This window comes from Atractosteus spatula (assembly GCF_055471065.1).
Source record: "Atractosteus spatula isolate fAtrSpa1 chromosome 10 unlocalized genomic scaffold, fAtrSpa1.hap1 SUPER_10_unloc_3, whole genome shotgun sequence".
Lineage (NCBI taxonomy): Eukaryota > Metazoa > Chordata > Actinopteri > Semionotiformes > Lepisosteidae > Atractosteus > Atractosteus spatula.
Window position 1 is genome coordinate 1,253,722 of NW_028296623.1, and position 23,378 is coordinate 1,277,099.

The 23,378-nt window shown below is 42.5% G+C and overlaps 1 protein-coding gene and 1 pseudogene across 1 annotated transcript; one reads left to right on the forward strand and one right to left on the reverse strand.

Annotated features, from left to right (window-relative positions):
- Nucleotides 1-15,643, reverse strand: part of LOC148812404 (scavenger receptor cysteine-rich domain-containing protein DMBT1-like) — a 31,508-nt pseudogene extending 15,865 nt beyond the window's left edge.
- A 3,702-nt stretch (nt 15,644-19,345) lies between these two features.
- LOC148812405 (uncharacterized) lies at nt 19,346-22,711 on the forward strand. The gene is made up of 5 exons (XM_088908637.1): nt 19,346-19,387; nt 19,718-19,804; nt 20,722-20,814; nt 21,712-22,080; nt 22,526-22,711. The coding sequence occupies exons 1-5, from the start codon at nt 19,346-19,348 to the stop codon at nt 22,709-22,711; spliced, it is 777 nt and encodes a 258-aa protein (XP_088764763.1).
- Nucleotides 22,712-23,378: the final 667 nt, after the last annotated feature.

The window sequence follows — 23,378 nt, forward strand, 5'->3', positions numbered from 1 at the left end:
GATACTGGAGAGTCTAGCAGCACAGTGACTGTGTGTGAGATACTGGTGAGTCTAGCAGCACAGTGACTGTGTGTGAGATACTGGTGAGTCTAGCACACAGTGACTGTGTGTGAGATACTGGAGAGTCTAGCAGCACAGTGACTGTGTGTGAGATACTGGAGAGTCTAGCACACAGTGATTATGTGTGAGATACTGGAGAGTCTAGCAGCACAGTGACTGTGTGTGAGATACTGGTGAGTCTAGCAGCACAGTGACTGTGTGTGAGATACTGGAGAGTCTAGCACACAGTGACTGTGTGTGAGATACTGGAGAGTCTAGCAGCACAGTGACTGTGTGTGAGATACTGGAGAGTCTAGCAGCACAGTGACTGTGTGTGAGATACTGGAGAGTCTAGCAGCACAGTGACTGTGTGTGAGATACTGGTGAGTCTAGCAGCACAGTGACTGTGTGTGAGATACTGGAGAGTCTAGCAGCACAGTGACTGTGTGTGAGATACTGGAGAGTCTAGCAGCACAGTGACTGTGTGTGAGATACTGGAGAGTCTAGCACACAGTGATTGTGTGTGAGATACTGGAGAGTCTAGCAGCACAGTGACTGTGTGTGAGATACTGGAGAGTCTAGCAGCACAGTAGTGTGTGTGAGATACTGGTGAGTCTAGCAGCACAGTGACTGTGTGTGAGATACTGGAGAGTCTAGCACACAGTGACTGTGTGTGAAATACTGGAGAGTCTAGCACACAGTGACTGTGTGTGAAACATTGGAGATAGCATGCTATTCTGTGCTTGTAGGGAACTTGGGTTTCCAGGTACCTCAGTTAGAAACATCTTTCCTGATGAGGGTGCATTTTATGGATAGGGATATAGGCTCCCATTAATCTTGTGGCTTCCAGGGTGCAGGGAGAGAAATCTAACTGCAGGTTACCTTTTATTTAAAAAGGTAGCTCATCTCCTATGTGGCCTCTGTAGACATTAAGAGTTTAATGCATAGTGAAGTAAGATACAAGATGTGAAGAAGGGGTTAACTGCTTTCTTTTTGCACAAGGACTTGACTTCTTGTGACCCATGACATTCCAGGCTTTAAGTTATGTCAGGAATGGGGGTTAACTGATAAGAATTCCAGATGCCAGCTAGAACCCCCCCCCCAACAAAGGAAACATAAAACTGACCATTAAGAGTGGTCAAAGCCTGGGGGACTGTCCGAACACCGTGACCTCTCCCCATTACCATGGAAACGAAGTACGACAGAAGCGGACATTTCGTGCTATATAAACCCGACGTTTTGTACCTGTATTTTGAACAATACTTCAGTCTTATTGTTCCTTGCATGCAATAAACTCCCTTGTTTAAACTTAATCTCAGGTTCCAGAACTTATTTGTCTGTTAAGTCAGTAGAAACAGTCAAGGGTTTTCTGGGTGAGCAGAATGTTAGGCCTCTGAAATGCCTTGTCTGTAAATACTGTATATAAAGTAGCATGTTTTGTTGTGTGTTGTGTCATTGTTTTAAACTATGAGTCCTACCCCATTTGTAACAATATAATGTAACTTTGTGTGTTGTATGTTTTGTGTCTTATGTAGTTTATGGTAATAAATATTTGTTTAACTATGTGTGCCTAAATTATTGCTCTTCTCAACAAGCTGTGCTGGAGAACAAAGTATTCACATTCCTCTAATTATACCAGCCACTTGGGTGTAGAATTCACTTACAAGGCGGGGGTTATGAATAATTATTTCACTGATCAACTAAACCACTTGTCTATTCCTGGTTTTTACCAGTTTCATAACCTCCTATCTGTAACAATAACAATAATTTGCTTCTAGCCTTTACCTGTCTGCATCTTATTAGTCAATGCACAGCAAGGCTAATTAGTCAAGGCTCAATTTCATACACAGCACATTCCTTATGAACCAGTTATTTTTATTTTTTTCTGCTTATCCACTGGGATGTGAAGTTGTTCTGAGACTTCCGGATAAGTAATTACAAATTAAAGCCCTAGAAAAAATTGGGAGAAGAAGATTACACACCCTTTAGTAATAGGAATTGTAAATTTGTGCTGATGTAACCATTTGCTTTCCTAATTACAGTGTCCAAGTTAGTTGTTTTTTTAAGCTCCAACTGTATTCAATTGTTGTGATTCTGATTATTTCAAAATAAAATAGTTGTTCCTCTTCATCTAAAAGCACAGTCCCAGTCATCTTTGGAATTTGGTATGCTGTGGGAAAAGGCTGCTAAGGCTGCTGAAAGAAGGATGGTCTTTAGAGGAGATATTTAGGGGCTGGGATGGTTTTTTACCCTTTGTGTTTCTTTTTAAAAAGAAGGCAAGCTGTCAGCTGATGTTGCAGTGACAACTGTGATTCTCACTTAAGAGTGGAAAGGATGCCAAAGATGTCAGACTGAGTAGATCTCTCAAGGAAAGATCTGACAGAAGGACCTGTATGTTTCGGTACAGGAGGTGAATTATTTAATTCTGTCTGGATATAGTTTCACTTTGGCTGCCTGCTCAGCCTGCTTTAGTCAGACCTCCTGGCTCCAGTCTGCTTCTACCAGGGCAGTGCAACAGGTATCACAATATGAACGGTAAACTAATAAAAAAAGACAGCAAATTGACCAAATGGTTCCTACCTGAGCACAGCAGGGACACTTCCTGTCCAGCACCACAGTTGACTCTCTGTGGAGAACTGCAGTTCACCAGGTGAGACTCGTCCCCAGAGCATTGAATACCTGTCAGACACACATCACTGTCACTGTCCCATACAGAGAGTAATTACAGACTTGTACTACAGAGCACTGAATACCTGTCAGACACACAGCACTGTCACTGTCCCATACAGAGAGGAGTTATAGACTTGTCCTACAGAGCACTGAATACCTGTCAGACACACAGCACTGTCGCCAGTCTCATACACAGAGTTCTGGTGTATTTGTACTAAAGAGCCACAGCCCAGCTGTCTGCAGACCACAGAGGCCTCTCTGTAGCCCCAGGAGTGCTGGATGAGTCTCGCCCAGGTCCTGTTGTAGTGAACTTCTACCAGGCCATCACAGTGACTCTCTCCTCCTGACAGCCGGACTCCACCGTCTACAGCTGACAGGGAGGAATCTATAAAAATTAATAATCATGTTAATTTTCAGTCACACATTAGTAAAATAAAACAAACTCACAGAGGGGTTATCAGAAATATTTTTTGTTTGTACAATCAACTTGATACACCACAGCTTATTATGTCACAACATACTGTAGTGTTTTAAAAATAGTCATCATAATTTTATGAATGGTCTTTCTTAAGAAGTTTGCTAGGAGATCAAATTCTAACATCACACTTACTCTCTCTTCTAATACTATAAATATATAAATATTCACTGGATGACAACAGCTCTAGTTTCTAGGAGGGTTGTGACAGCACTGGGTAGGTGAGCTCAGCCCACATGTGGGGAGATGGGGGTTGGTTACCGGCCAGCACCTCAACAGGTGACTAGGACATTAAACGAGCACAACCTGCAGCTGTGGCAGATTGTGCCATTCACAAGGGCTGTGAATGAGGAATGTGAATGTGGACTGACTTGTGTGTTCAGTTACACAGGGTGGGTGGAGCTGGAATTAGCTCCAGGGCTCCTATAAAACAGCATGAAGAGGTGGGTAATGGAAGGAAAATAGAAAGCAGATAAGGATGGAATAAGTGGATGGATCTTGGGATTACAGTTGTGCTGGAGCTTTGCAGAGGTTAGGGCAGTTTGAAAAGTGAGGAATGTTTGGTGATTCTGGTAAGAAGGCTGCTTTTAATGGCATTCTGAACAGTAGGTCTACTGTGGCTGGCTTGGAGACCAAGACCATGTAAATGGATTTGGTTACTTCATGAGTAAGTGGGACAGATTAAGATTTGACATCTTACTGATCCGTTATTTACAGCTGTATTAATTCTGAAAATGTAAATATGTGTTGATTCTTACTAGAACAAATGACTCCAGCTTCCTGCCCATGAGAGCATGCAGCTCTGCCCCATGAAGAGAGAGCACACCAGGAGAGATGGGTCTCATTGCCGTGACACTCAAAAACATCAACTCCTCTTGATCCATTGTCCTGTCCAAACCAGGCCTGTCCTGGAACTGCTACAGCCTCCCCACAGCCCAGCTGCTGGCAGAGAACAGTGGCGTCTCTCAGGTCCCAGTACTGGTCACACACTGTCCTGTATTCACCGTGGTACTGCAGCTCCACCTGGCCAGAACAGGAGTCAGGGCCGCCCATCAGCCTGTAGCCACTGTATTCTGCAGACAGGACAGGCGAGTCAGGAGCTGTACAATATTAACATCACTCTAGTCTTTATACAAAGGACTGAGGACTCAGGAGCTATACAGCATAAACACACTGTTATCTTTATAAAAAGACAGGGGAGTCAGGAGCTGTACAGTATGAACACAATGTCATAATGATTGATTTTATAGTGTGTTGATTGTAAAATAACTTCTCATAATTATACATACTTATTGAATATTTAAGTTCAATACACAAGAGTAATTAATTATCTTTCGCACTGTGACAAAGATGAATCAAGCAATGTGGAAATCACATGACCACAAGACCACTGCCTGCTGCAGCTCACTGACTGATCCAAAGATATTAGTCTGGGGCACAATATACAGTGCCCTGAGATACAACAGACAAGAAAATAAAAAAATCTAAAAAGTGACAAAATGTATTCTAAAGAGGAAGAACATGCTAAATAAAATAAAAATCAGAATTATTTGTCCTTACGTATTTGATTAAACCAGATGATGGTGCTGTAGAACAGACAATGTTATCAAAGATAAGTGGGCAAAGCTATAAGGAAGAGATGTAATTAGCCGACACTGCTCAGAGTGAGACATTGATGTGTTTAGCTGCAGATCAATTCAGACAGCAGTGCTCTCACCTGTACAGACCAGGCTGATGTCATTGCTGTGAGAGCAGCTCAGAGTGAGATATTGAAGTGTTTATACAGCTGGGGATTAGTACAGACAACAGTGCTCTCACCTGTACACACCAGGCTGATGTCACTGCTGTGAGTGCAGCTCTGATGCTCCCTGGTTGAGGTGGGACAGTTGTGGATTCTGGTCTCATTTCCCTGACACTGGATCTCCTCTGTCCTGATCAGCCCCTGCCCCTCTCCGAAATGAGCCCCTCTCAGCAGCTGTGCTGGAAATCCACAGTCTAGTTCACGACAAACGACCTCCGCGTCCTTCATGTCAAAGTCGGCCTAACAGATCGTACCCCAGGATGGCCCTCGCAGAACCTCGACTCTGCCAGAGCAGAGACTTCTGCCTCCTGCTAACCGCACTCCTGACATGTGACAAAGGTGGAGTCAGAGGATTTATACAAAATTAAATAGTATTACAGCACATTGCAGAGCACTTAATACAGTATATCAAAGTAAAATTAATCCAGAGAAATGAAAATGTTTAGATTATCTGTATTCGTTTTTAATCCTAATCTTAAAAGACCTTAAAATCATCATTTGCATTCAATCTAAAAGTTTGAGAAGTATTTCAATTTGCTTGGTCAAATCAGAAAATATCTCTGTTTCTAATTTAATATGAAGAGGGTAACAAAGCTGCAGGGAGGAGGTGCAGAAGGACATTCAGAAAGTTAGACTGAGGCCTTGAGAGAAAATGAAGGAGGACTGAGATCAAGACAGACAGCAGGAGCAGCTTCTGGAGTCGCAACAACAGTCAGAGAAACTGAAGCCTCATGAACATTTATGAACCATTTAAACTACATCACCATAATTCCAGGTGGTGCTGTCTTCAGAACACTCCTGAAGACAGCACCACCTGTGGAACATAAAAATAGTAGGAACAGTTACCTAATTCAGTCATTCAAAACCTGGGTTCATAGAGTCCAGAGAACAGGACTCGCAGCCTGGCAATATTGGAGCAGCATTGTCTGACTTTGGCACTGACACACAATCTGGACAAGAGCAGGACTGTCACAGCCTGGCACTACTGGAGCAGGACTGTCTGACCTGGGCATTGACAGACACTCTGGACAAGACCAGGACTGTCACAGCCTGGCACTGCTTGTCACAGCTTGGCATAATATGACAACTCACTTTAGCTGAGGGTAAGATATAGCAAAGAGAAACAGACCACAATGAAGTATAGGGTCAGTTACCACAGCCTGTAAGTAGAAACAGCATTGTTCTTCATGTATTTACAGTATATATTGGTTACATAGGTGTGCATATGTGAATTTGTTTCATGTACAGTGCCTACATATTCTTTTCTATTTTGTAAAGGGGTGAGCATGTGGAGACAAGACAAGAGTATGATTCCTGTCAAACCCATGGAGAATGATTTGTCATCCTCAGTCAACTGTAAAGTGACTTTTAAAAGCAGGAAGCTGTATAACCAGAGGAGATGGGAGCAGAAGAAGGGACTGATCAGTTTTGAGAATGATTTTTAAGAGTAATTGAGCTGGTAAGCAGCTTAACTTCCCATTGTATTACTTCATGTGAAGATGCTCAGTCAACACAGAGGAGTTTAGCTTTTACTTTTTGGTTGTGTTCTTGGGTTGTGTTTCTTGTTCTGTAAATAATGAAACACTACTTTGGAAATGAAGGCTGTATTTGTATTTTTCCAAAGAGCTGCCTTACAGCACTTGGCTTCTGGGTTTTCACTAACTTAAAAAGTGTTTTTATTTTCTCAAACCTCATCCAGAACCCAGTGCCCAGCAGCTGCCCTGGAAGACACAAAACATAGGGGTAGGGACATTTTCCCCGAGAGAAACAGAGATGTTATGTTAGATTCTTGAGTTGTTTTCTAAGAGTGTGAATATATGCCGTCCTTCGGATGAGACGTAAAACCGAGGTCCTGACTCTCTGTGGTCATTAAAAATCCCAGGGCGTTTCTCGAAAAGAGTAGGGGTGTAACCCCGGCGTCCTGGCCAAATTTCCCATTGGCCTTAACCAATCATGGCCTCCTAATAATCCCCATCTATGAATTGGCTTCATTACTCTCTGCTCTCCTCCCCACTAATAGCTGATGTGTGGTGAGCGTTCTGGCGCACTATGGCTGCCGTCGCATCATCCAGGTGGATGCTGCACATTGGTGGTGGTGGAGGGGAGACCCCATTACCTGTAAAGCGCTTTGAGTGGAGTGTCCAGAAAAGCGCTATATACAGTGCCTTGCGAAAGTATTCGGCCCCCTTGAACTTTTCAACCTTTTGCCACATTTCAGGCTTCAAACATAAAGATATAAATTTTTTATTTTATGTGAAGAATCACCAACAAGTGGGACACAATTGTGAAGTGGAACGAAATCTATTAGATTTTTGAAACTTTTTTAACTAATAAAAAAATGAAAAGTGGGGCGTGCAAAATTATTCGGCCCCCTTGCGTTAATACTTTGTAGAGCCACCTTTTGCTGCGATTACAGCTGCAAGTCGCTTGGGGTATGTCTCTATCAGTTTTGCACATCGAGAGACTGAAATTCTTGCCCATTCTTCCTTGCAAAACAGCTCGAGCTCAGTGAGGTTGGATGGAGAGCGTTTGTGAACAGCAGTTTTCAGCTCTTTCCACAGATTCTCGATTGGATTCAGGTCTGGACTTTGACTTGGCCATTCAAACACTTGGATACGTTTATTTGTGAACCATTCCTTTGTAGATTTTGCTGTATGTTTGGGATCATTGTCTTGTTGGAAGATAAATCTCCGTCCCAGTTTCAGGTCTTTTGCAGACTCCAACAGTTTTTCATCCAGAATGGTCCTGTATTTGGCTGCATCCATCTTCCCCTCAATTGTAACCATCTTCCCTGTCCCTGCTGAAGAAAAGCAGGCCCAAACCATGATGCTGCCACCACCATGTTTGACAGTGGGGATGGTGTGTTGAGGGTGATGAGCTGTGTTGCTTTTACGCCAAACATATCGTTTTGCATTGTGGCCAAAAAGTTCGATTTTGGTTTCATCTGACCAGAGCACCTTCTTCCACATGTTTGGGGTGTCTCCCAGGTGGCTTGTGGCAAACTTTAGACGAGACTTTTTATGGATATCTTTGAGAAATGGCTTTCTTCTTGCCACTCTTCCATAAAGGCCAGATTTGTGCAGTGTAAGACTGATTGTTGTCCTATGGACAGACTCTCCCACCTCAGCTGTAGTTCTCTGCAGTTCATCCAGAGTGATCATGGGCCTCTTGGCTGCATCTCTGATCAGTCTTCTCCTTGTCTGAGCTGAAAGTTTAGAGGGACGGCCAGGTCTTGGTAGATTTGCAGTGGTCTGATACTCCTTCCATTTCAAGATGATCGCTTGCACAGTGCTCCTTGGGATGTTTGAAGCTTGGGAAATCTTTTTGTATCCAAATCCGGCTTTAAACTTCTCCACAACAGTATTACGGACCTGCCTGGTGTGTTCCTTGGTCTTCATGATGCTCTCTGCGCTTTCAACAGAACCTTGAGACTATCACAGAGCAGGTGCATTTATACAGAGACTTGATTACACACAGGTGGATTCTATTTATCACCATCAGTCATTTAGGACAACATTGGATCATTCAGAGATCCTCGCTGAACTTCTGGAGTGAGTTTGCTGCACTGAAAGTAAAGGGGCCGAATAATTTTGCACGCCCCACTTTTCATTTTTTTATTAGTTAAAAAAGTTTCAAAAATCCAATAGATTTCGTTCCACTTCACAATTGTGTCCCACTTGTTGGTGATTCTTCACATAAAATAAAAAATTTATATCTTTATGTTTGAAGCCTGAAATGTGGCAAAAGGTTGAAAAGTTCAAGGGGGCCGAATACTTTCGCAAGGCACTGTAAGTGTAAGCAATTATTATTATTATTATTAATATTTTCATTATGTGTTGAAAAAGGTTACATATGTACACTGAGACCTGAGGGCACCTTACCTAAAGGATTGCAGGAATATGGAACAAGCTATTCAGAAATCCCAGCTTTCTTCAAGAAACAGATCAATCAGTAGATCAATACTATCTACCACGGAGACTGAAAAGTCTACTCTTAAAATTCTTAAGAAAAGAGTCATTTTGCTTTTATTCTACAGCGTTTAAACAGTGATGTAAATATTTTATTTCACTCATTCTCAGATAATGTGGTCATTGTTCTAATGGCTATAAATACCTCAGAGAAAAGCAACCTATGTTCAATGCCAATGCTGTAATTCTTTGCTGAACACAGCTCTTTGAATCTGAATTCAAAGAGAGAGACAGACCAGAACTATGAGTGAAAATGATGCTGATGATTTAAATGGAGAACAAACTGGAGTTCAAAATCAAGACCAAAAATACATTAGTTCACTACAGATCTATAAGTCACACACTTTTACAGCCTTATGATCAAACCCTGTTCTTTGGCCTCATTATTGGTCAATTGTAAAACCTAACAGAAAGCATACAGGTGGGGTTTGGGTCCAGGCAGTTTTCAAACCATATTCAATATCTTTTCTGCACACTGCAGGAAATACAATCCAGAAGGAGAAAAGACACAAAGTGACAATGAGGAGTGCTGTCACAGCTTTCAGCAGGACAGGAGCAGTGGGAATGCGAGGATGGACAGATGGATCATGATGATGGACTCTAGATCAATGGAGGAGTTTTAATTGTCCTCAGTGCTGGAGACTGCAGGGACTCCTACCTGAACACCTCACTCCAGAATCATAGGCATGAGGATAGCCATACTGTTTCACTTCATCTTTTCGACAATCCGTCAGCGTAGACTCTGACCCTCTGCAGGAAACTTCATCCAGGAGGACTGATCCAGACCCTGGTCCAAAGTGAGCTCCTCCTGGTGCTGAGACAGCAGATCCACAGCCCAGCTGTCTGCACACCACTGCAGCATCATTGAGATCCCATTCATAACTGTTCACTGTCCCCCACTCTCCATCATGATACACCTCCACTGTCCCCTCACAGGGACTGGCACCATTCACCAGCCTCACATCAGCACTGCCTGCAGAGAGAGACAATACTTATCACCATGTCTACAGTATATTTTTATTTATACTGTATTTGAAACAAACCCGTATATTTTATATTAAGGTAACAAAGGTCTATTCCATGCTAAAGGGAAAAGAAAAAGATATGCTTTGGCTGTGCACTGCCTGGAGAGAGAGAAACAAACACTTATCACCACATCTACAAGACATTTTATGTTAAGCCATTTTGGAAACACACCTGGTATTTCTACTTTGTTTTATTTGTTTGACTGGATGGCTAGACACTCCCATGGAGAACAAGAGAAGTCCACCAGCAGCCATCTCACCTCTCCCTCTACACACCGGTGTCCAGATCCTGTTATATATCTATCTGTCCATATCGCTGTTTGACTGCAGAGGGCCTGGACTTGTGTTCCGCTGTGGTCTCTACTTTAGACAGTGACTGTAATGACTGTGTTCCTGGGTTTCTGGGAGCTGTGGTCAGAAGAGTGGACAGTGTCTCTAATGACTGTGCTCCTGTGGGTTTGGAAGATGTCAGTACTGCAATGGACAGTGGCTTTAATTACTGTATTTCTGATTTTTTTTAGGTGCTGTGGTCAAGTGGTCTGTACATTGGACAGAAGATGTAATGTTTGACCTCAGAGGGCTGGGACTTGCATTCTTGTGTGTCTGGGAGCTGTGGTCAATGTAGTGGGCAGTGTATTCGGGAACCTGTAGTCACTGCAGATGATATTGGCTTTAATGACTGTATGGCTTCAGATCAACAATTTGTGTCTGTGTGTTTCTGTAAACTCTGGTCACTGCAATGGACAGTGTTTGTAATGATTGGGATTTTGGGAACTTTTGTCTCTACATTGGACAGTGGACAGTACAGTGAACAGTGGCTGTAATGAATGTTTCTGGGAGCTGTGGTCAGTACAGTAGACAGTGGCTGTAATGACTTTGTTCCTGGTTTCTGGAAGCTGTGTTCAGTATAGTGGACAGAGGCAGTAATGACTGTGTTCCTGCGTTTCTGGGAGGTATGGTCAGTACAGTGGACAGTGGCTGTAATGATTTTGTTCCTTGATTTCTGGAAGCTGTGGTCAGTACAGTGGACAGTGGCTATAATTATTGTATTTCTGATTTTTTTAGGTGCTGTGGTCAAGTGGCCAGTACATTGGACAGTAGATTTAATGTTCTGCGACTTGTGTTCCTGTGTGTCTGAGAGCTGTGGTCAATGTGGTGGGCAGTGTATTCTGGGATCTATAGGCACTACAGTGGACATTGGCTTTGAAGACTGTATGACTTCGGATCAGCAATTTGTGTCTATGTGTTTCTGCAAATTGTGGTCACTGCAGTGGACAGTGTTTGTAATGATTGGGATTCTGGGAGCTGTTTTCTCTACATTGGACAATAAGAGTAATGGCCACATGCTTTCAGAGGGCTAGGACTGTGTTCCTGTTTTTCAGGGGGTTTTGGTCACCGCTGTGCTCAGTGTTTGTAATGACTGGGATTCTGGGAGCTGTTTGCACTACAGAGGACTGTAACGGGAGCCAGTCCAGGTATAGTTCAGGACCCTATGCAGACGGTATAATCCGGATGAAAGTGGAGAAGGACAACAGGGAAAAGACACAGAGGATCAGGAAGGGTTGACAGACAGGGGTGCGTGACAACGGTGATCTCTTGCTCAGGAGGGGCGTGGCGATGACAAACAGCTCCAAAACAGTCTAAAATGGGGAAAATCTGGGGCACAGTTCAAAGTCCAAAACTGGGGGATCCATCCAAGATGAAACAGACACAATTAAAAACCGGAATCAGGATCCAGAACGGGATCCAGGACAGGGACAGGAAATAAAACCAGGATGATGAGGCCAGGCGCTCCGAGCCCCGGTCTCAGATGGTCAGGACGCTGTGATGAAGCCTATACCGTTGGGTCTCTCCTGGACCGGGTTTCCGGGTGTCCAGCTCTCAATGCTGAGCCAGTAATAGCGAGAGCACCAGGCTTAAATAAGGAGGGGCAGAACAAGAGACAGGTGCATGTAATGAGCTAAAATACTAAAGAGCCAGAGCACCCCTAAGAGGAGGGATTATGATCGTGACAAGGACAGTGAATGCAATGACTACGCTCCTGGGTTTCTGGATGTGCTGTTCACAATACTGCACACTGGCTGTAATGACTGTACTAGACAGTTACTGTATTGACTGCAAGTCCTGGGACTCGTGTTCCTGTATTATTGGGACCTGTGGTCACTGTAGTGGACAGTGGTTTTAATGAATATGTGAGATTAGATAGTCCAGACTTGTGTCCCTGTGTTTCTGGGAGCTGTGGTCTCTACAGTGGACAGAGGCTGTAATGAGTTCAAAAGACCTGGATTTGTGTTCCTTGGTATCTGCGTGCTCTGGTCACAGTGGTGGGCAGCAGTTTTAAAAACAGTGATCAGTACTTTGTGTCTGTTTTCACTACAGTGCACAGTGAGTGCTAAGACAGTGCTCCTGGGTTTCTGGATGTTCTGCTCACTATAGTGCACACTGGCTGTAATCACTCTATGTCTTCTAACTGCTGGGACTTGTGGTCCTGTGTTTCAGGAAGCTGTGGTCACTGCAGTGGTGAGTGACTGCAATGACTGTAGAACATCAGATGGCTGGGACTTCTGGTCCTGGGTTCCAGAATGTTCAGGACTCTACTGGGCAGAGACTTGTACTGACTCTGTGTCTTCCATATCCTGGAACTTGTGCTCATGGGTCTCTGGGAGCTGTGGTCACCACAGTTGTCATTGTGATGACCCTAATGACTGTAATGACTGTAATGGATGTAATGACTATGTTCCTGAGTTTCTGGGAGCTGTGGTCACTACAATGGTGGGTGTAATGAATGTATGTCTTCACAACCTTGAGGGTTCTGTTCTTCTGTTTCTTGGTGCTTTGTTCTCTGCTCTGGACAGTAGCTGTAAGAACACTGTTCCTGGGTTTCTCTGAGTAGTGGTAGCTACAATGGTCAGTGGCTGTAATGACTGTGTGACTTCAGAGGTCTGAGACTTGTGTTCCTGTGATTCTCCAAGCTGTGGTCACTGCAGTGGTTGACAGGTTGTGCTGAAATGTATGTGAAGTGTATAATCTCATTCTCTTTGTGTAATAAGTGCATGATGTATCTCCAGGATTTACATGTCAACACCTAAATTTAACACATTTGACTGATTAAATTATATTAAAGAAAAATAATTTTGATAAAATAATACCAGATAGGTTCAAGACAAACAACAATACTGACACCCAGTGTATTACTGTGATGTTGTCCTGAGAAACTGCTTAAAAATCAATACCCGAGTCCTGTGGTTACGAATGTCTAATGATTGCCTGTTTAATATTTCAATATTTAATTTGTATTACCCATACTTATATCCTTGCATTTGATAATAATTTCTGATTTCTTATGTACACAGAATAAATAAAAAATATTCTTATTAAAACTTCTAATATAAAGAAAATTACCACTTTCATTTGTTACTAACCTAAACACAAATTAAATTATTTAGATGTGCAATATCATTCAAATCCTGTATGAATATGAGCCACGACTTCCTGAAGATTTTAAATTCTTCTTGAAGTGCCACAATGTCCTGTAGCTGTTAAATTATTGCTGTTACAGTGCAGCTAATAATGGCACACTATCATACTAATAATTGTTCACAATTGATGTTAAAGTCTGTATTTTATAACTTATAAAGCAATAAAGATTGTAACCTTTATCAAGCTGAAAAGCTTTATCAGGCACAGCAAGCTTGGTCTACGTGAACGAGATAATACCAATATCAATTTTATTTTAACGTTATAAAAACTACAGTTGCCAATTGTCCTATGATTCCAGTATTTTACATTTTAAAAATGTAATTGTATGTCTTTAAAATGAAGAATTCCCACTCATTAGTTCGCATCATATTGGAACACCTTTTCTTAACACTAGAGGAAATACTTGCTTTCACAGCAACTCTCAACGCAACTAAAAGACAGAAGCCTGGACAGTCTGAATACACAAGAGACATAACAGCAGCATTTAAAAAACAGTCTCGTCCAGTCTTTAATAGCACACTTATCTCAATTAGTACATTAATCTGTAATCAGAAAACATCAGTGTTTTAATAATGATACAGTATGTAATACTATATTTCTATATATATATTTCTATTAATAAATCAATCTGTAATAAATTGTGTCTCAGTAATATTCCAGTCTTTAATAAAATATTGATATCTGTTAACACATCAGTCTATAATGATAAAATATCAGTGTCTCAGTAATACTCCAGTCATTAAGACAATACTGATCACTATTAATACATCAGTCTGCAATAATAAAATATCTGTCTCAGTAATACTCCAGTCTTTAAAAACACACTTATATGTAAGTGCATATAATGCAAGTCTGTAATAATACCATGCAGAGGCATCAGAACTGAACACACTAAAACAATAAACAAACCCAGGGTAAAGATTTCTAAATCACCCTGTATGATAGTATTAAATAAGTATTTTCTGATTTCATGCAAATGAAAAATTTCTCACATGTTATAGCATATCACCCAAATTATGTATAATTTATATAGAAAGTTTATTTTTAGAGTAACAGATACGTTAAACGACTTTTTAAAAGATTTTATACACTAAATATTTTTACAAATTATCAATAAAGGGTGATAATGACTAACCTCTGCTGTACACAAGGAACGTCAATTAATAAAACCCCAATGCTGTCACAGATCTGTGACCCCAGCTCTCCCAGTGTGTAATAGTGAATTACTGTGTAATATATTACTAACATGTTAATATGAAGTTAACTGACATTTATACTGGAGACATGAATGACTGAAGAGAGACTACTTCCATTCATCAGAGTTATGCTAGTTGCATCCATGGTGTTCTGTATTTTTAAACAATAAAATTACTGTAGGCTGTTATTTATTTTTGAAACTTTCAAGCCCAGAAAAATAAATCATTTAGAACACTTTTTGATAAATTCCCACAATGTTTCAAATTAAAATCTCTCACCTAAGCTAATTTTTACATTTCCTTTTTGCTCTTTATCTATCAAAAACTACAACCTTATGAATAATTTTACATTGATAGAGATTAAATTATTATTAAAACTGATGCTTTTAAAAATACAATTGTTCTAGCAATCAATTATTTTCCTGAGTTTTAAAACCAAAATTAATGTAATTAATTAATTACAATATCAATATAAAGTTTTAATTTAATTTTAATAAAATATAATATAATTATAATTTTAATATTTTTACTAAATCACATAGAGCCGAATTCATATAAATTCAAATAAAAATAAGTCAAATAAAATATCCACCTAAAACTCCAATCTCCAACTAAAACTCTTATGAGCAACCAATTATTCCTCCTCCCTCACAATCCAAGAAAAAAGAAATTACAATATATTTTACATTTTTTGGAATTTTAATAAATTCCATTCTGAATTCAAAATAAAATACAAAGATCTCAAACTAGAACTATTCTAAGCAACCAATTATTTCTCCTCACTTACAAATCAAGAAAAATAAAGTTATAATATACTAGATATTTTTTTAATTTTACATCAGTTTACATCAATATGATTTTTACATCAAAATGTAAATGTAAATGTCTTGCTTCTTTTCCATTTAAACTTAAATTGTTGTTTGTCACTTACTGGCTGAGCTGTGCAGCACCAGGACAGCGAGAGAGAAGATGGACAGGCAGCTCTCCATTGTCATCAGGACAGAGCAGCTGAGACCCCTGTCTTCACCCCTGAGCTCACAGGGTAACTGAGCTGCTGTTTCGCACCCCAGACCCCCAGTAACAACACAGCCCCCCGCCCTGCCAATCACACACAGCACTGCCTTTTCAGACTGACAGCAGGAACCTCTCACACAGGCGGGACACCAATCACACAGGGCCCTTTCAGTCTTCTCCATATATATCAGAGCCACATCACTGCTTCCTCTCCCTGAAGACACTCCCAGCAGCGGGGAGAAGAGGAGAGACAGGAGAAGCTCTGTGTCTCACTGGAGGAAACACAGATACAGATACAGACAGCAGGGCTACAGGTGCTCCAGGGGCAGGAAGAGATCTGATATTAAACTAAAAAAATTGTAGACAAGTATTATATTTTTAAATCAGTATCAAGATAATCAATTATGTATATATGGTCCTGTAATTCCTGCTGTCTGTATCAGGAAGTGTCTAGTGACTGGTGTCCAGAATGTGGTCCTGTGTGCCTTGCTGTCTGTGTCAGGCAGTGTCCAATGACTGGTGTCCTGCAGTGACTCACAGAGTTGTTGTGTCTCCAGACAGAAATGTCTTCTGGTCATGGTCAAGGGCAGTGTGAGGACAGCCTGTGCTCAAGGTGGCAGTGAGGTCATTCAGGTCAGCACAGGAATATGGAGACAAGGTGGACTGAAGAAGAACTGGCTGTCCTGTGACTGTGATCAATAATTTAAATGAAAAAGAAAGAAAAGCCCAGCAGTGATTGTTCCTTATGTACTGAGCCTGTTGGACAGCAGCTCTTCCAGTTGACTCCCTCAGACCCTGAGTCTGTCTCTGTACAGCTACAATCCAAACAGATGTTCCAGCCCCTCCAGTTGTGACCCCAGTGTCTCTTTGTGTGGAGCCGACTGCATGACTGAGACTCTCTAACAGCACAGTGGAGCTGAACTGATACTGATGGACTGATACACCCCCAGTCTGAACAGTGTGAAGGCACAGCCCACATCCTCTTCCTTATTATGATAGGTAGTAGGAGCAGCAGTAAAATATTAGTAGTAGCAGTAGTATCAGTGGCAGCAGCAGTTGTGGTAGCAGTAGTACCAGAATGGAGGCTGACTCTCAGAGCCCCAGTGTCAGTATGAGGAGAAGCTCTCAGACCTGACTCCTGCCAGAGCCTCTGAGCCTGAGTGGCCATGAGCCCTGAGCTCCTCAGGAGCTGAGAAAAGCCTCCTGTCTCCTGAGGTCACAGTGTGGTTGAACACCTGCGCTGTCTTCCTGCTCCTTCTCTTCTCTCTCCCCTTTCCTGTCTCTCTCGCTGTGTGTGCTCTTATCTGTCCATCTCTCTCTCCTTTTCTCTCACTCTGACAGTCTGTGCAGAGTATCTGAAGGGGTTGTAACATTGATCGGCAAAGGAAAAGACTTCTCAGAGGCAGAATAATAAAAAAAATCTTTATCTCCTCTCAGTAAGATTCACAGCTCAGACACACACACAGAGCTCTGGGTCCTTCAGTACTTTACCCAAACTCCTCCCTCCTGAACACACAGAAGCTCATCTCCATCCTTCTCTTTATCCTGACAATCCAGAACCAGAGGACATTGAGACAATCAGTGCTGCTACATGAACAATATCAGACAGAACAGCCTGGACTCAAGTCACATCTCCCCCTTTTCTCCTTCCTCACAGCCTCTTAGAGACAGAGCAGAGCTCCAGGTTCTCCTCTCCATGAACAGGTCTCAGGGGTCACTGATCTGGCAGCTGTGAGCTCTGTTCCAGGTCAGAAGCAAGAAGCTTCTATTAACCCTTTCCAGGCCCTCCAGCCCTTCAGTATTACTGCCCTGATTCATTGTTTTTACTGTAAGTCAGCCTCCATCCCTCTGTCAGAAGTGTTTTACTGAAAATTGAGCAATATGTGATTATCTCTTATTATTATTTTTACTGATTTAATGAACAGCAGTATTGCTAATCTTATAAGTGTAATATGATTATTTGCAGCAGCAGACTGATGGTCTTGTCTACAATAGTGACCAGTTGACCAGTCTGTAGCTCTGAGCAGTGGGACTCAGATCACACAGAAGACCTGTCTGTGTGTTAGTCCACACCAGCCCTGGGATTCAGCGTCTCCCACACGTCTCTCACGGAGTCTTATAAATATACAGTTAAACAGAGTCTGATAACAATTATACAGTTAATTAAATCACCAAACTGAGTGGAAATAAAACCAGGAGATGATGCTCTTCAACCTTAAAAGCGCTTATTACAGGGACTTGTGCCCTTTCTCTTCTGCTCTACCGGAGTATGCTTTACAACGCATTAGTCTGTGAAGTAAACTATTTTTTTTGTTTAATAAATTGTATTCCTCGGTTTGTCGGTCTCCTTCTCCAGCTGTTATGAATCGCCTCTCTTCACAGCTTGGTGTTTTTTCTTTTGGAGATGTTACAGTATATCTGTAAGAAAAGCCCCCCGTGCTCCGGACAGGAGTCTCCTCCAGCGGAGACGCGCTCTGCTCTGTCAGAAAGAGCGCTGTGACGTCACAGACACCAGCCAGAGCGCCGGGATCAGAGAGCGAGACCGCGGGAGGAGCGCTGAGAGCACGGAGGAGAGATATTGATAACTTATGTATCGACAACCACTTAATTCAACTAAAAAACCTTAGAATCATCAATTAACTGATTATTTTCTTTCTTTAAATTCTTTAAATATCTAGAAAAGAGTCAATACAGCCTGTATCGATCAAATACAAATACCAAATGCGTTTAGTGTTCATAATGTTCAATCCCAAATTAAAGAATGATTATTCAAATGATTGTTTAGAAATTGTATTCTAGAGCTTGAAAATTATATTCCAAGTTGATAAATTTGTGTAGGTAGCAGTTTAAATGCATTTTTCCACTGTTTACAAATTATAAGTATGGTAACCACGGCGACACGTGCCACTTCACTGTGCCCAGCTAGGTGTCTCGCCTTCGTCACAAAGAGTGGTTTGACGTCACGGACTAATACTAATGCGAGTGTATTCATATTTAATATTAGTGAGAGTACAATCGGTAGCTTTAATATTAATGCTAGTGTTCATGTCAGTATTAATGGTGATTGCGCCTCTGATAGTTTTGATGCCAGTATTCATGTTAATATTAGTTATAATTATAGAGTTACTGTTAGAGTATTTACACTAGTAGTCATGTTAGTTTTAGTGATAGCATTATTGTTATTATTAGTATTAGTAGTGTAGTAGTAGTTTGTGTCAGTGATAATGATAGTGTAATTCTTAGTGATAGTGTTACTGTTTTAATGTTAGTGGCATTTGTGTTAGTGTTAGTTATACTGTATTTGTAGTTATGAGTGTGTGTGTTTTTGTCTGTGTGTGTGTGTGTTGGTGTGTGTCTATAAGTATTTGTAGTCTATGTGTGTGTCTGTGAATGTGTGCGAGTATGTGTGTGAGTGTCTGATTGTGTGTATAAATGTATGTCGTGTCTGTGAGTGTGTGTTGTGTCTGTGTGTGTGTCTGTGAATGTGTGTCTGTGAGTGTGTGTAGTGTATGTGTGTGTGTGTGTAATGTCTGTGTGTGAATATGTGTGGGTGGGTGTCTGTCAGTGTGTGATAATGTGTGTGATTGTGTGGGTGTATATCTGTGGGCTTGGGCTCCACTCTTGTGTCTGACAGAAGTGACCCATCAACAGGTGTTGAGGTCCAGAGTCGCCTGAGAATGGAACCATTTTCTAGATTCCAGACCAATGTCCAGAGAGCTGTGAGTGCTTTGTTTTTATCACTATTACTAGTAATGACAGCAGTAGTAGTATTAATATCAGAATTAGTATTAGAATTTGTAGTCATGGTCATAGTAGTAGCAGCAGAAGTAACAACAGTGGTAGTTGGATTATCCAAGCACTTACTCCAGGAACTACAGTATTACACATTTATACTTTATTTTCCAGGTATGTTTTGTAAAGTGCTTTGATGTTCTGGATTAAAAGGCAAAATATAAGACAAAAATTGATTGATTGATTGATTGATTGATGGACTATGAGAGTGAAGTCTGGTCGAACTTGTTTGTCTAACTGAACTGTCCTGTCCACAGATGTCAACAGAGGTGAACAGAGAAGATGTCCAAACTCACCAGAGACTGGAGACAAGTTTGAGAGTCAGGCCCCAGACCCAGAGAGCTGTGAGTCCACTGCTGGTCTTCTTCATATTGTGATTCTTCCTCTTCTTCCTCCTCCTGAAATTAAAGCTCATCGCAGTAGCAGGGCTCTGTTGTCTTCTCTTGAGGAGGAGAAAGACTCTACCTGACAGTGTGTGCATCTGCGTGTGTGTTAGTGTGTGGGAGTGTGTGTCTGTGGGTGTGTGTGCTTGTGAGTCTAGTCCAGCCCGTGTCTGTAACAGAACTGTGTCTGACATCCCCAAATCAGGAAGGAGGTAACAGGAGACTCAGCCAACACAGGAGCCAAACCCAAGACCCCAAGAAAAGCAAGTCTGCATTATTATTATTATTATTATAATTATTATTATTAGTAGTAGTAGTAGTAGTAGTAGTGAGAGGGTGAGTGTGTGTGAGGTTGTGTGTGAGAGAGGGTGAGCATGTCTCAAACTCCATTCCTAGAGGGTCTGTTGAATCATCTGGTTTCCTGCCCAGAGGTTTTGGTTACAAAGTTGATCTAATTTTTTAATTAAACAAAAAATATTCTAATACTGTACCTTTATCCAGACCTTAAATATCCAACTGTGCCTTGAATATTTTGAGTCTTCAACAGTGAGAGACATCAAAATATATTATTAAACACATTATTTCCACATCTTCTTATGAAAATAATTAGATTAATTGTTTAATTGGCTAGCCCCGTTTGGAAAGAAAACCTGGAGATGCACCTGGCTCTCCAGGGATTGTGATTGGGCTTGAGACCCCTGGTCTAGCAGAACTGGCCCCTCAATAGGGATGTTGGGGATCATGAAGCTGGATAGCTGAGGGCTGGACACTGCGTCTGGATCGAGGATGACAGGCCACTGTCATGTAGGGTCATCTTGGCCCATGATGATGATGTGTGTTTGTCTGACTGGCTGGTAACTCTGTTTTCTCCTCCCCAGCACCGCCTGGAGAAACTCACTCAAGTTGAGAGAGGAATGGCCGAGCAGAGAGAAGGGTGTCACACCGAGACCTGGGGCAGATCCCACAGGAACGTGAGTATTGGCTTCAACAACATGGTTGGATAGCTTGTTCCACACACCCACCTCCCTCTACATACAGTAGTGCCTCCTGTCCTGACTGTAGGGTCTCATCCAGCTCTCTCTTAAGATAAGCCACCCTATCGGCTTCAACAACATGGCTAGAGAGCTTGTTCCACACACCCACCCTCCTCTATGTAAAGAATACTGTATTAATACTGTTAGACTAAGAATAAACCTGTACTGAGACACAAACTTGGTTGGCTTCTGCTGGTGAGACTAAAGGTGGATGTGACCCTGAAAGGCCGGAGAGGGGCAACCGATACCGAGGCACTGAGCAAAGATTCTTCCAGTGTAAGACAACCAATGTGTTCTGCTCAGGATGATGATGGTGATGCAGATGGTAGTGTAGATAATGAAGGTGGTTATTATGATGATGTTGATGGAAAGGTGTTGATGATGATGATGGTGGACATGATGATTGTCATGATGAAGAAGGATATGGTGATGAAGATGGTGGAGATCATTTATTAGAAATGTGATGAAGATGATGGTGACGAAGATAGTGGAGATTATAATGGTGGAGGTGTTGATGATGGTGACACAGTCATGCCTGTGTGTGGCTGTGTGTGAAAGGGAAGGTGGGGTTGGATCAGGTCTGCCGCTGTCATCTGATAAGACTGTCAGAGGAAGAGGGAGCAGACTCCCCCTGCATCTCACCCCGGGCAGCCGAGAGCTGCAAGTCTGTGAGCCTGATATGTCTGTGACATCTGTCGAAAGTTTGGTTTCAGCTGCAATGTTGGTGACTGTGATTGCTGGGAGACCAGGGGCAGGGCTTGGTCCTCCTAGAGAAGACCCTCTCAGTTTTCTCTCTGTCCTCCTCATGCCCTCTCTGTGCCCCTGTCCCCTCAGGCCAGCCAGCCAATCACCAGGCAGGAGACCGAGACCCAGCTGTGGAACTACCCTAAGGGCCCGGAGAGGGATCTGCAGAAGGACAGGGCATGGACCTCCTCCTTGGCAGCCCACATACCCCATTGCTCGCCCCCTCACACACCTCCTCACCCACCCCCTGGTACACCCGCTCACCCGGGCCTGACCCCAGCGGCCCTGTGGCGGCTCAGGGAGGGCCTGCAGGTCGAGCTGAAGGGGCTGCTCCAGGAGGAGGAGATACGGGTGCGGACCTGGGCTCAGAACATGATATCATCTATCCAGCTGGACTGCCTGGCGCTGTACAATGAGCTCCTGCCTGACTTTGAATCAGAGGGTGCATACGCGGGATTGGTAAGTCCCTTAAACCCCTCCCCCTTGCTTGAATCACACTGAGGTATGCAGGGGCTGGGGCGACTCACCTCTCCAAGACACCTGCGTCATCCCACTCCCATTTCACCTCAACATGGTTCTGAGAAAATCTCCTGTCCCCAAGGGGAGAGAGACAGGAGCCGGGCTGGGCCTCCAGCCCTCTGTTTATTCAAGATTATTGCCTCAGGAGGTGGGTGAGGTGGAAGACACACTGTCTACAGATCACCACTAGGGACAGCGTAAAGCAGGGGGTGAGACTCTTGATCATGGATAAGGATAACAGTGGGATGACTCCCCCTCTCTTGACTCACTGCCTACTGATGATGTTATGTCACTCCAGCTCCTCCTCATGGTGGTGTCTGCAGTCAGGCAATTTGGAGAATCGTTGAGGGATGATGATGAATATTCACCTTTCTTGTTCTCCCAGGGCACAGGAATCATGAAGCAGGACAACTATGAGGAGGTGAAAGAGGCGCTGAAATCCTACTTCGAAAATACAATGGCCAGGTGTGACTTATCTGAGGTGGACAAGTGCTTCCGCCAGGCTGCAGCTGAGCTTGACCTTATTCTGCAGAAGTACCTGGGAGATGTTGTGGCCGAGGTCTGTGAATAGCAGGTTTATTTTGATAAAAGACATTTCTCATCCCCTTCTATTGTTGGTGTCTATTTCATGTAAAGGATTTGACTTGAAAATGAAATGTTTAATCGACTTACAGGGAGTCTTCTTTAAGATGTATATCGGATAGCTCTCCACTGTCACTTTACTGGACTTTTGAAGTAACCAATCTACAATGAAAATATATACTGCACATCTTAAGGAAACTTGAAGAGAAATCCGTGTGCTGATTGTCACCAAAAATGTCACAAATTAACCGCCAAACTGTTTAACATGTCCAGCCACCTCTTCCTATTTTGCAGTGATTATAGTTCTTTCAGTTTCTTCTCTTGTATTTTCCTTACTGTTTCACTGTCCCCTTCCCCCATGTGGAGATGGATCCACAGACGAAACCCTGTTTCACCATTTGTTTGTTCAAAGTCTTTGGACTGACTTGCGACTTGCGAAGCCCCAGTGGCACAATCAGTCAGTGTACACAGCAGAGTCATGGCGATGTTTTGTGTTCACGCCTCACCTGGAGCAATGGCACCTACAGACCCAGCCATTCAAAATGTGTGGAGTACATGGCGGTAAAACGCGGTGGGCATGGCGAATCATACCACATTTGAATTGAAATATGATAATAGTATCTGGAAGCACCTTGTAAAATCACCAGGTGGAGCTA